We start from the raw sequence: 13854 nt of genomic DNA on the forward strand, positions 1-13854 counted from the left end.
GCTCCCTTCAGAGGACTCTGACCCAGAGGCTCCCCAACTTGCTGCTGAGTGACATCACCCAGATATGTAAGTCTCCTCTCTACTTTCCCCTTCAGCCCCTTCTAGGTGGTAGCCCCACATCATTGTCTCTAGAAGTTCTCTTGCTAAGAGGGACTACTCTTGTCATGCAACCTCCTACAAGTGCCACCCAAATAAACTTGTACTTTTAGTGGTCCTGTTTCTTCCTTGATCAACCCCCAAATTACCAGAATTCACCAGAGATCCCAATCTTAATCTTCTCCTTTTTTCATTCTTAACACACAAATACACCCTCTGCTATCAACTACATGCTTGCATGTACATAACCCTCAATCTTTACCAAAAGTACAGATCCCTCTCAGGTTTCCTTGGATATTGTGCTTCTCTGCTCACGGACCTGATCAGCAGCGTCATTCTTCTCCCTCAAGCCAGAACCTAAGAATCGTCCCACGTATTCCCCTGTCTCTCACTCTCACTCACAAATCCAACTGGTCTCAGATTGCCATTGATTTTATCTCCTAAATATCTCTCACTTGTGTTCTTTCACCTCTATCAAGCTCTACTTATTTCTCTTCTAAATAGTCCAAATCCATCAGCTTCTTTCAGAGCCATTCAGTCATATCAGCTTCCCAGTTTAAATCTTTTAGCTGCTTTCCATCCAGATGTCTCAAGTGAAGGGCCAAAGACATCCTTTTTAAACAGCATTTTCAGTATCATCCTCTACCCTATACACTGCAGTCATACGAAACCATTTACATGATTCTGAATGCCTCACACTCTCTCACCTTCATGCTATTACAACACTTCTCGCTTCTCCATCCCCTCCATCTGCCTGTTTAACTCTTACCAACCCTTCACATTTCAGTTCAAGTGTCTTCTCAGCTATAAAGCCCTCTGTTACATCCCCAGTTTATTTTTAAAAATGAATTACCCAGGAATATAAATAAGAAATAAACCTAGAGCCTATTTCAATTGCAGAACTTACCACATTGTATTGCCATTAATTACGTAGCTGCACATATCTACAGCTATACTCTGATTTCTTACTGACAGTGACTGGTTTTTTTTCATCTCTTAAACTTAGGAGCCTGGAAGGGTATCTAACACATCATAAGATACTGAAGAAGTTTTGTTGAAAGATTGAAAAACTAGGAATAGGGTAGGACTACAACAATTTTGAATATCACAAATCAAGCCCATTTGTTCATCTCAAACATTAAAAAAGTGTCTTCAGCATTTACAGCTATGATGGATGATTGCTACTTTATGCATATACATTTTATGCATAGTTTGCTTACTAATACACTCCTTCTGATGATCTGCCTCATATTTTTGGATATTCTTATGTGTTAGCTCTGCCTCCTCTATTAGGTATAAACTTGAATATGAACCCTACTTCCTTTGAAAATGCTTATAATGTCTACTTGAGGAATGGTCTCACATTTTTTTCTACCTGTTCAATAACATATTTTAATAGCTGTATTACCTGTGAGAATGATAAGACTAAGAATGTGGTAACATACATTTTGAAGAGTATATCATTCGACTTTTGATCCTGGGCTTATGCTTTGAACAGTTCTGTAAACATTCTTTTTAAAGATTAAAACAAACCAATATACCAAAAATAAACAAACCGTTTCCCTTTCATTTCCACTTAAATATAGTAAAGCTATATTTAGACTTATAATTAGATTTAAAATATTAACTACAAAAAATAGATAGGAAATGGAAACATTTAAAAAAATATTACAGGATACTTATCTTTTCTCAGAGGAGTTTTGAACTACAAAAGGAAATAATTGTATGGCCTATATATGGATTTACATAATAAAATGTTATATCGTCAAAGGAATCCATGCTCTCTTCTTGTACATATATACAAATTTGTGCTGCGAAACTGAAAAACAACATAATTAAAGAATAAGGTACTGATATGTAAGACAGCCATACCTTTTTGAAATGCGTAAATGAAATATAGTTAATACTAGCTGCAGAGAAGAGAATGTACCAATAATAATGGAAAACTTTAGCATCAGTATTTTCTTTGTAAATTTTAATATAGAGGGAAAATAAACAATGCCTATGGCTATCACATTTTTTTGAAGATCTAAAAAGATGATTTTTCTACACATATGTTTGTAATGAATGCTCATTAATGGCATAAAGTCGTAAGTAGTCAGGTCTCAAAGGGGACTCCAGATCTTCGATTCAAAATATTTCATTTTACAGCAAAGAAAATGAAGACTAAAAAATCAAGTGCCTGTCTAAAGCCACACCATTAATTTGAGATCAAGCCTGGCTACAACTCAGGTGTTCTGATAAGTGTCTATTATAAAAATACATACGTAATACATGAACATATAAAATACATCTGTATCACATCTATGTGTGTATGTATTTTTAACATGAATATTTGCTAGTAAAAAGAATTATACATTCTTTCTGAAAATCAGTCACTGTTTTATGGTCTAATCATTAGAGCATCAAAAGGATAAATAAAGTGTTGCTTAAGGAGCACAGTGTTTATCAGAAGTCAATAAAATGTTAATGATGCCTCCGTAGGACCTCACAATTATCGTTAAGTTGCCTGGGAAATGGACTCAATGTACACAATACTTTGGGCTAAACTTTTTTTCAATAGCTTTTGGGTTTTTTTTTTTGTTCAAAAAAAATCATGTATTTCATAAGAAGAAGTTAGCTCCTCAATTGAAGTCCTAAATATTGATTTCTATGACAAATTATTACTATTCCAAAGAAATCAATGCAGCATAGAGCATCATAAAATATTTTTGATAACACATCTTTTAAATATTAAGGATTTAAATTTACCATGATAGAAAAAGTGGATGAAGAAACATTTACTCTTAAGGAATACAGCGAAATTCTCAGAGAAATAAACGCATAAAGTAAAATAACACTGTTTTCTCTAGTTTATTTACCCCACTACTTCTGTAACTAATGTATCAAAGTCAAATATCATTTGAGATTATACCAAAGCACTTTAGTAATTGCCTTCCACAAATAGTAGCTGTTATTAAAAGGCAACAGTAGCTTTGACAAAAACCACAGTCATGTTCCTCAGCAAAATATTACCCCAGGAATTGTTGAGTGACTGTTTTATTGCTCAATAATTTGTCTTAGGAGTCCCAAGTGACCTTTAACTTTTACCTTTATAGATAAACTTTCTTTTGTAACTGATAATGAACTGTAATAACAGGGCAATAGCCAGTTTAATTTTGTAACATGCATAAACTCCAACTTAATTTCCCAAATGAGCATTTTATAAATAGTGAGTAGGAAAAATACATAAAACAGAGGTGGACATTACTATTTCTGTTCTGGTATTCTCCTTTGCTAAAATGTTGCTCCATAAAATAAAAATAAAATTATTATGTTCTACAAAGAGTAATGATGATCAGTCTCAAATCCCCCCTGGGAAATTTAAAGGTAAAAACACAGTTATCTTCATATCTTCCTCTTTATGTAGCATATTGCTTAAATTTGTAAATTTATAATTTCCTCAAAACAAAAAAACTCTCAATAACTTGTCCACTCCAGGTGTCCTTAATACTGTGTATTGTCATGTGTATTTAAAGAAGAAATGCCAACTCCCTTTTTTGAGACTTGCTTGTTTGTGGGTGCAGTGGAAAGGAAAAATAGTCAGGTTAATTAGAATCTTTGTATCAGTGGCAGGTGGCCTTTTATTTTCAACACTCTAATAACAGTGACTTCAACCTAAAGGTTCCTATCATCAAAATAGAAAACAAATTTGTGGAAAAGAAAAAGTAAGATTTGTTTTATACTTTCAATATACAGAAGCCTGTAGCATAGACTAGTGTTTTGAAAGTCACAGTGGGGTTCACTTGGAAGTTGTTTTAAAGACAATGTGTATTTGAAGTGTACATGTTATGACTGTGCAAGAGACGGAAGGATAGCAATTTATGTGGCAATGTGTACTGCATTAACCACAGAGACGGTGGAGTTAAGAAAGTCTGAAAAACAAGCCTTATTTTCTCAAGGTCATCCCTTCTTGACACTTTCATCCCCTGCTCCTTACTGCAGAATCCCAGGTGCCTGCTCAGACGGCCTATTCTGTTAAGCTTTTGGGGAGAATATATTAATATTTCAGAAATAACACACAGAAGAATAAAACAGGAACTGTGTTTACTTGAGTTCTTTAAAAGCTCTTGGATGACTCTTTGACTGATGAAATGGCAATCTGTACAGATCCCCTGAGTATTGAATGCTGAAATTCAGCAGAAAGGGCACACAAAAAATTTTCTTTGACCTCTGGTGTAACGGTGATGTCTGCCCCAGATGTTAGAATTACAAGTCACATTGCTCCCAAGGGGCACAGTTCTCTTCGGTTTATCCCACAGGACTCTACTCAGCAGGAGATGCTGTCTATTACATAATAGTTCTCAGTATTAAAAGGTACAATAACTACACCCTTTCTCATGGTAAAGCTATGTCCAAAGACACATGGACATCTACCCAATGTCTCTTTTCTCCCTTCTCTCCCTCTCCCTCTCCCTCTCTCTCTCTCTCTCTCTCACACACACACACACACACACACACACACGCGCGCGCGCGCCTAAAGTACCTGCCAACTAATGATTAGCTAAAAATAAAGCAAACCTGCGCAATACAGATTTGGAAACATTAGGGATGGAAATCATGTTGAGAAGGAACAGAAGGACAGGTTTTTTCTTCTTCTTTTGTGTGGGCTTTTTTCCCGTCTTTTTTTTTTTTAACCTATGACAATTCGTTTTTAGCCCTTTGTCTTCTCTTTGCTATTGAATATAGCCTTGAGCAGCGTTGATTTCATTTCAGCTTCACTCTCCTGCTCCTGCCACTTGCCCACACCCACAGCTGCCACTCCTCGGAGTGGGGAAACTTCCCTTCTATTCTGCTGGGCTCATTACCGCAGACTCCGTTGCCTCTCCTGAACATTGGGTCAGCCTCCCCACCTCCACTCTTCCTTACTTCAAAAAGGTGCAAAGGAAGAGCAGTGTTTTGTTTTTCTTTTTTCTTTCTTCTTTTCACCACACCACCCCCCACCGTCCCCCACCGCAAACAAAGATAAAACCTGAGACTCGAAGCTTGTCCTCAGGAATACTAAGAACTTAGGGGCACAACCATCCTCACACCAGTCCAAGACTTCTCAGAGTTCATTACACAGGGCTGGGGGCTGGACCGGCAAAACTCGATTTGCCCATGAAGTTAACTTGGTCGGCCTAGGACCCGAGGCCAGGGTGAAAGGACGACAACCCGGGGCCCTGTGGCTTCTCCCTAGAGCGCCCAAACAGCGGCGTAGGTCTGGGATGCCCCCGGCCCCCGGCTTTGGAAGAGGCTGGCGCGGAGCAGGCGCCTTGGAGCAGGGTCTCGGGGGTCTCCGGAACAGTCACGTGTTCTCGAGACGCCGTTAAACCCCCGCCCCCTCTTCCCCACCGCCGCCTCCAGGTCCTGCTCCTGCTGCTGCCGCCACCGCCGGGGTGCAGGAGTGATCGCGCTGGGCCGCGCTCCCGGGAGCCCAGGGCCTGCAGCGGCCGGGGCGCCCCGAGGTACGGGCTCCCGCCCCCCCCCGCCAACCCCTTTCGCGCCGGGTATGCCTACACCGAGGGGCCGTGGCGGGTCCCTGAGCGGGGTGCGAGTCTGCGCAGGTCCCTGGGAGCCCACACCCCTGTCTCTGGTGCCAGGGCGTTGTCGGGGGTCCCAAGAGGGCGGGGTGGGGAAGGTAAAGGGAGCGCGGCTGGAAAAATGGGGATTAGGGCGGCGGAACAGGCACTTGTCAGGAGTGAAGAGACAGCGGAGAGGGTACTGGGCTGAATTCTTTCCTGCCGAGCAGGTCCCTCCGGTTCCCAACTCACCCGGGTGGAGCAGGCGCGGGCCGAACCCGGGAGGAGAGTGTCGGGGATCCGCGAAGGAGCCTCCTGGGGATGGGGCGGAGGATGGACAAAGCACTGCCCCCGGCTGGACGCGCTCTGGCTGCAGCCCGGCTGGCGTCTGGAGCTGGGAACAGCAGCCCGCAGGGTTCCCGGGTCAGGGCTCAGCCCTAGCGGGTCTCTGGCGAGGCCAGGGGCGCAGCCCGCGGGGCGCCACTCAGGCCGTCCAGCTGCCGCGCGCGGTCCAGCGCTGACCCGAGCCCGGGAGGCAGCTGCGCTCTCAGGTTTGCGCTCCTGTTTGCGAGGTGTCTTCATATAACAAATGAGAGCAATAACAAACATCCATAGAACTCGAATTCCAGAAACGGGAATTCTTTTTTCCAAGTTCACAGACCTTTAGTTAATCTTTTAAAGGAACTGAGGCGTTGTGTTGGACCAAAGCCAAAACGATTTTACCTTCGACCATGGACAACAGCCTAAGGCTCTTTCAGCAGAATTTTGCAGTCCGAATGCAATTTTAGATTTCAGATTTCTCAAGGGAAGAGAAACTCTGCTGTTAGAATTTGGAAGGGAGGGTGGTGCATGCCTATGTGTTTGTCAGCTGAGCAGAGCTGTATTTATCTTTCCAATTCAAATTGTGCCAGATTTTGGCTTTAAGAACAAACCATGCGAATATTTGAGAACATGGAATCGTGCTGCTGTTCCACGATCACAGCAAAACAGACAATAGTTGATATGGTATCATTGCAGGAGGAAAAGAATTACATATATTTTATTCTTTTGAGTGATTGTCATCCTTTGTGAAAAGAATGATGTGTATTTTCATAAAGCAAGAAATTATTCAAACAAAGAAATCTTATTTAAATGTACAAGTCAGACTCTTAATATCCTTTGAATTCCCTGCAGTTCCTCCTATTATTCTTAAGAACTATCTACTTTCTTAAAATACTTAAAATCTATTCAGAAGGTTTCATTTGTCTAGGTGTCAGGTATAGAAGAGTTTATAAGAAAATTCCAGTAAACCTTTAAAAAGATATTATTTTTTATAAGTTGCCATAGTTTAATAAATAACTTTTATTTTTCACACTTTTTACTCAGAGATCAAAGTTCGGTGTTTCAGCCTGAAAATTCTGATGATGGGAGATACAACTAATACAAAAGAGGATGAGTAAATATAGTAATTAGATATGACAAAAGTCTCACGCGGTCAATATCAGATTTCTTGTCAAATAATATTCCATGTTAAAATATTCTTTCTCTGGCTATATTTCATAATTTCTATAGCAATCTGAGAAGATTCACATATATTATTACTTTTATAATGGATAAAATATGTTGCATAAAAATGTACAGCACTCATAATAACACTTGTTGAAAAGTAGAGGGTTATTAAACGTATTTGCATTTCCATCGTAGGTCTCTCATCGTGTTTTTCAGGAAACAGGAAGGGAAAGGGTAAGTTTAATGAAAAAAATCCTGCTTTTTTGTTTTTTCATTTTAAGAGCGTTCCTGTACCTTAGATTTTCAACTTAAATCTGATTGTACAAAATTTTCCTAATGTTTAAGCTATCCCCTGGCTACCAGGAGGCACTTTAAAAAAAGCCTACATGTCCACCACCAGCCCTCCCCCACCCCTCCTCCCCACCTCCAGCATTTGCAATATTCATTATTTAGTTGTAAGAAGAAATTCTTCCTTCATTGGAGCAAAGATTCACAGAATGTTCATTTTGTGCAGACTATATATTAGGTATTATATGTGTGTATGTTTATGTGGTAGATGGTGTGGGGTGGGGCTAGAGGGAGAGCAGGAGAAAGTTGACTACAGTCACACCAAAATAAAATGAATAAATGAATGTTGAATGGATGACTGCTAAGAGAGATTTTTTTTAATTTGCTAATCAATCTATCGGTAGCTACATAAAGTATTCATTATATTCAGCAATAATACAAGTGTCCATGCTATAGAGAAATAATATCTTACTATCAGTCAGAAGAATGCCATTCATTTATTAATTCATTCATCATCCAATTTGGGGCCTTTTATATCTCAGCAATCTACAGTTACTCAGGGTGTGAGCTTGAATTAATCCATCATAGAATATTCTTGGCATAGCACCTTGCATTAGTCATCTTTATGCTTAGAGCAGAGCAGAGCACCTAGCAGAATATATGTTCAATAAATACTTCTTGAATGAATAAAAGAAGGAACAACTAATTCTTAGCTATTCATTAATAGAAGGAGCCTCCCCTTTAAAATTATATATAAATTATCTACTTTCTTAAAATACTCAAATATTTTAAGGAATGAAAGAAGCATCCTCAGTTTTTTCTCCAGTGTCCAATGAATACTCAAGATGGCATTTATTTCATCTTCTTACTAAGGAGATGTGGTTTTATAATTTAATGCATTCAATATTTTATGTGCATATATTTAAAATAAAAGTTTTAATAACAGACTGCACAGTCGTGGAAATGGATATACTTCTTTTTTCATTTACATTTTTTAAATGTTGTAAATATATCTTACAGTTTTAGTTTCATGTTGCTTGTGTGGTAGCCTTTATCAATGAAGATATCCAAATTTAAAGTGCTAAACTCTCTTTATTGTCTATCTAGGTATCTCCTCCTCATTGCATTTTGGGGCCATTTAAAACATCTAGAATTTCAATGGTTCTCTGTAAATGTATATATAAATATACATATACACACATATATATGTATACACAAAAATATAGTCATACTCTATCCTGAATTTTCCCACATTGCCAGAATGATTCATTTCTGTTATTTTAAAGCAAAGGGAATTAAACTGCTTTTCTAAAATGATTGGTAAAAAATATTTACTTAGCATCCACTATGTGCAATATGCTTTATTAAACATTATTTCTAGAATGAAAATAATTAAGACTTTTATCTCCATTCAAATATAATAGAGAGGTCTAACCACATGGAATGGAGAAAAATCTGAATTTTAGACTCAAAACTACATTGTTTCTATTACCACAAATTGTGCTGCATCTTCTCTTTCTTCAAAAAATTTTGGACAGCAATTTTACACTAAGTAAGTATCATCCACAGTTACATGTTCCAAAAAGGCAAAAAGCCATTGTGGAAGGTGCCATTTAATTTCTCTCTTGCTCTTGCTTAGGTGGTACAAGGAAAGGCTCAGTAACAATTGACCTGCCACAAAGTTAGAAGAAAAGGATTGATTCAAGAAAGTAAGTCAAGAGAAGAACAACTAAGCAGGATTGCAGTTACAAGCAGCCTGTACACATTATAAATATAAATAGGGTCATGAATAAGCTGAATTGAGCTAGGGGGTCATCAGAACTCAGGAAATTAGGCAAAAGCACCAGTCAAAGCTGTTTTGATTAGAAGCTTGCTGACCTATCCAGAGTAGGTGCTGAGAGGCTATTGACTGGGAATATGATGAATAATATGATTCAGTAGGTCATGCAAGTCACTTTTGTACCAGGTGTTCTTTTTCATTGAGGCAGTATCAATGTAAATTGTTGGCTAGGGCCTAAGAATGAATGAATACAATCCTAAGTCTTTGAATTAACTCATCCTTTAAAAGAATGTAGTTAGCTTCCAGAAAATAATTTGGTCAACATAGAATCACTTGTAGAAGTTGTGACAAACTTGTAACTTTTCTCATAGCATAATGATGACTCTATCATCCTCTTTGAAACTTGCTACATATAGAACTGAAGTTAAACTTATTTGTAATGAATGTATGTACACACAGTATTTGCCATTTGGAAATTTATTGAACTAAGACCTGCAGGTCCCTCATAAATTAAAGATAACAGTGTTTACTATTAATTTAAATAAACATGTATTTTTATAGTTTTAGTATAATTATTCAATTATAGATCTAGAAATAAGTAGATAAACATATATTGGTAGGTAACAAAAATGGTGTTTTAACTATATATATATCACAATCTCTATGCCAATGTATTTATTGGAATTAATTTCTTTGCTGGTTTGTGTTTTCTGTAGGAAATTCTTGTTAAAAAAAATTAAAGTGGCCGGGGATAGTGGCTCATGCCTCTCGTGCCTATAATCCCAAGACTTTGGGAGGCCAAGGTGAGAGGATTACTTGAGGCCAGGAGTTTGAGACCAGCCTGGGCAACATAGCCAGACCCCATCTCCACAAAAAATAGAAAGATTAGCCAGATGTAGTGGCATGTGCCTGTAGTCCCACATGCCTGTAGCCCCAGCTGCTTGGTAAGCTGAGATGAGAGGATTGCTTGAGTCCAGGTGCTCAAGATTACAATGAGCTATTATCACACTACTGCACTCCAGCCTGGGCAACAGAAAGAGACCCTGTTTCTAAGAAAAATAAAAAAGTAAAAAAAAAAAGAAAAAAAGTGCTTTTTTTTTTTTTTAAATGAGAGGAGGAAGTCCTTTTGCCTCTTATTGGTATGCTATAGGCAATTTAGTACTTCATCAAGCAGTAGCATCAAAAGTCTAACATGCAGAGGTAAATACATAATGCCATTGAGGTATGACATTAATTTAATTTGAAATGAAGAAAACTTATTACTGGGAGTTATATTAATATCACTTCTACATTACGTTTAAGGTATAATGTTTTCCTTGAACAATGAATTCATTGACTCATTCATAAGCCAAAATCTTACACAGTTTTTTAATTAATAAACAGGTGAAATTTGATTATTTGTTGTTGTTGTTTTTTAAAAGAACACCAAGAGCACTGCTAGTCTGTCAGTGGTTGTCCTAATCAGAGATAATCTGGCACATCTCAAACAACTGAGGATTGGTCACAGAAAGATGTCATCATCCAGCATTGTGTCCACACAGTCAACAGTACAGCTTGATAAACATATTTAATGAGTGCCTACTATATGCATCTAGGTCATGAGATAGTGATCCTATTCTCCAGGAGCATAAATTTGAACATTGTACGAACTAGGTGATATTTGTTACTAGAGTTTTGTTTGAATTTTTTATTCTCTCATAAACATTTATTTAATACCTGCAGTGATGAAGTTACTCTGCCATGTATTGGGATGGATTCCAAAGTGAGTAAGAGATAGTTTCTGCTTTTCCATTGCTTGTAAATAAATAAGGTAGATGGGTAGGCAGTATAATGCAATGAAAGCAGATTATGATATGTAGCATCAGACAACTGTAAACAGAATGTAACAGGAGTTCTGAAGAGGAGATCACGTCCAGCCGAGTTGACCAGGACAGGTGACTTTTAAGTTTGGCCTAGACTGAGACAGAAATAAGTGGAATTTTTATGATAAGATTATGTGACTATACTACATACCAGGTATATTGACTTGGAGAATAATATTAATGAGTGATTGTAAAGCATGTATCTTGAAGTTCTTGTCTACATTTGCCTTTTTCTTTCCTTATGTTATTTACTACACAAATTTTAAAAATGCAATCCACTACCTTAACATAAGTTAATACATCTTAGAAGTAATGATAAAATTAAACTTACTATAATCATTAGTGGCTGATACTTGCACTGCACTTGGAAAGAGTTAAAGATATCATAAACTTCCTTAGGAGATTAATAAGGTCATGGGAGCTGATTTTAAAATTTAGTTTCCCTCTGAATAGATTAATTTAAAGTAGTCATGTAATTTTTTTTAGGTTGCTGACAAATGTCTTTTTATTCCAAGCAGGAATATAATATGGATTTAGAGCTCTACGAGTATTATAACAAGACACTTGCCACAGAGAATAATACTGCTGCCACTCGGAATTCTGATTTCCCAGTCTGGGATGACTATAAAAGCAGTGTAGATGACTTGCAGTATTTTCTGATTGGGCTGTATACATTTGTAAGTCTTCTTGGCTTTATGGGGAATCTACTTATTTTAATGGCTCTCATGAAAAAGCGTAATCAGAAGACCACGGTAAACTTCCTCATAGGAAATCTGGCCTTTTCTGATATCTTGGTTGTGCTGTTTTGCTCACCTTTCACACTGACGTCTGTCTTGCTGGATCAGTGGATGTTTGGCAAAGTCATGTGCCATATTATGCCTTTTCTTCAATGTGTGTCAGTTTTGGTTTCAACTTTAATTTTAATATCAATTGCCATTGTCAGGTATCATATGATAAAACATCCCATATCTAATAACTTAACAGCAAACCATGGCTACTTTCTGATAGCTACTGTCTGGACACTAGGTTTTGCCATCTGTTCTCCCCTTCCAGTGTTTCACAGTCTTGTGGAACTTCAAGAAACATTTGGTTCAGCATTGCTGAGCAGCAGGTATTTATGTGTTGAGTCATGGCCATCTGATTCATACAGAATTGCCTTTACTATCTCTTTATTGCTAGTTCAGTATATTCTGCCCTTAGTTTGTCTTACTGTAAGTCATACAAGTGTCTGCAGAAGTATAAGCTGTGGATTGTCCAACAAAGAAAACAGACTTGAAGAAAATGAGATGATCAACTTAACTCTTCATCCATCCAAAAAGAGTGGGCCTCAGGTGAAACTCTCTGGCAGCCATAAATGGAGCTATTCATTCATCAAAAAACACAGAAGAAGATATAGCAAGAAGACAGCATGTGTGTTACCTGCTCCAGAAAGACCTTCTCAAGAGAACCACTCCAGAATAGTTCCAGAAAACTCTGGCTCTGTAAGAGGTCAGCTCTCTTCATCCAGTAAGTTCATACCAGGGGTCCCCACTTGCTTTGAGATAAAACCTGAAGAAAATTCAGATGTTCATGAATTGAGAGTAAAACGTTCTGTTACAAGAATAAAAAAGAGATCTCGAAGTGTTTTCTACAGACTGACCATACTGATATTAGTATTTGCTGTTAGTTGGATGCCACTACACCTTTTCCATGTGGTAACTGATTTTAATGACAATCTTATTTCTAATAGGCATTTCAAGTTGGTGTATTGCATTTGTCATTTGTTGGGCATGATGTCCTGTTGTCTTAATCCAATTCTATATGGATTTCTTAATAATGGGATTAAAGCTGATTTAATGTCCCTTATACACTGTCTTCATATGTAATAATTCTCACTGTTTACCAAGAAAAGAACAAATGCTGGGGTCATATAAAATATATTTATGATAACTATGTATAATAAATAGAAATTTTGTTAACATGGAATTTAATTTATGTGAAAGAGTTCTGGATTCGAATGTCAGTTCATAATATATGGAAGATATTTTTATGTGTTATAGTAGGATTAATTTATTTAGTGGTGCAGTCAGTGTCAATCCAATCTGTAATTTCATTTTAGAAAGTTATATTACCTTCCACTTCCATGTTGTCTTATAAATAAATGAATTGTATTTTTTGTAGAAACTAAAAGTTATATCTAACCAACTCAGTACTTTTGTCCAAAAATATAGTAAGAAAAAATTTTTCTTGAGGAACTTTTAATTTCAAACTTGAAGAATATCTACTAGCTATCTATATTCATTTCTACTCCACAGGCTTCTTAATGTTTAGTTTGTGAAGTACAGAAAAAATTTAATATGCCTGGAAAATCATAACTAAATGACAGATGTATGCCCAAATTATGATTATAATCTTTAACATTAAGTACAGTTTTGGAAGTCCTATAGGAAAATGCTATTGCCTATTGAGAATTGGTCAAATTGTCAATTTAACTCCACTGTCCTAGTAATACACAAGTAATTTACCAAATAAAGAATTTTAAATCCTTTCCAGACTCATTATACAACCTTAAACACTACCAATAAAAGTTGTTTTCATATACATCTTTTCTACTCTAAAATGTGAAGTCTAAATGGTATCTGTATTTCCAATTATTAAATAATTTTAAAGAATATTTTAAATGTGCACAGATAATTATTTTTTTGGCCAACATATAGAACGATTAATATACTTTATACTATTTCAATACTGTAGTCTCATATGCTGTCTTGTTAAATTGAGGTTAGTCTTTTCAATTGTTGAAACTTTGTTTTAGCCTAGT

At 37.1% G+C, this 13854-nt stretch overlaps 1 protein-coding gene across 1 annotated transcript; it reads left to right on the top strand.

Moving 5' to 3' along the window:
• Positions 1-7319: 7319 nt before the first annotated feature.
• On the top strand, positions 7320-13601 carry NPY5R (neuropeptide Y receptor Y5). Its single transcript, XM_032148749.2, has 3 exons — positions 7320-7358; positions 9052-9121; positions 11573-13601. The coding sequence occupies exon 3, from the start codon at positions 11582-11584 to the stop codon at positions 12917-12919; it is 1338 nt and encodes a 445-aa protein (XP_032004640.1). The 5' UTR covers positions 7320-7358; positions 9052-9121; positions 11573-11581; the 3' UTR covers positions 12920-13601.
• Positions 13602-13854: the final 253 nt, after the last annotated feature.

This window comes from Hylobates moloch, unplaced genomic scaffold, assembly GCF_009828535.3.
Source record: "Hylobates moloch isolate HMO894 unplaced genomic scaffold, HMol_V3 SCAFFOLD_3, whole genome shotgun sequence".
Classification (NCBI taxonomy): Eukaryota; Metazoa; Chordata; class Mammalia; order Primates; family Hylobatidae; genus Hylobates; species Hylobates moloch.

Coding starts and splice junctions, on each gene's coding strand:
- NPY5R (XM_032148749.2), top strand. CDS start 11,582: ATGGATTTAGAGCTCTACGAGTATTATAACAAGACACTTGCCACAGAG.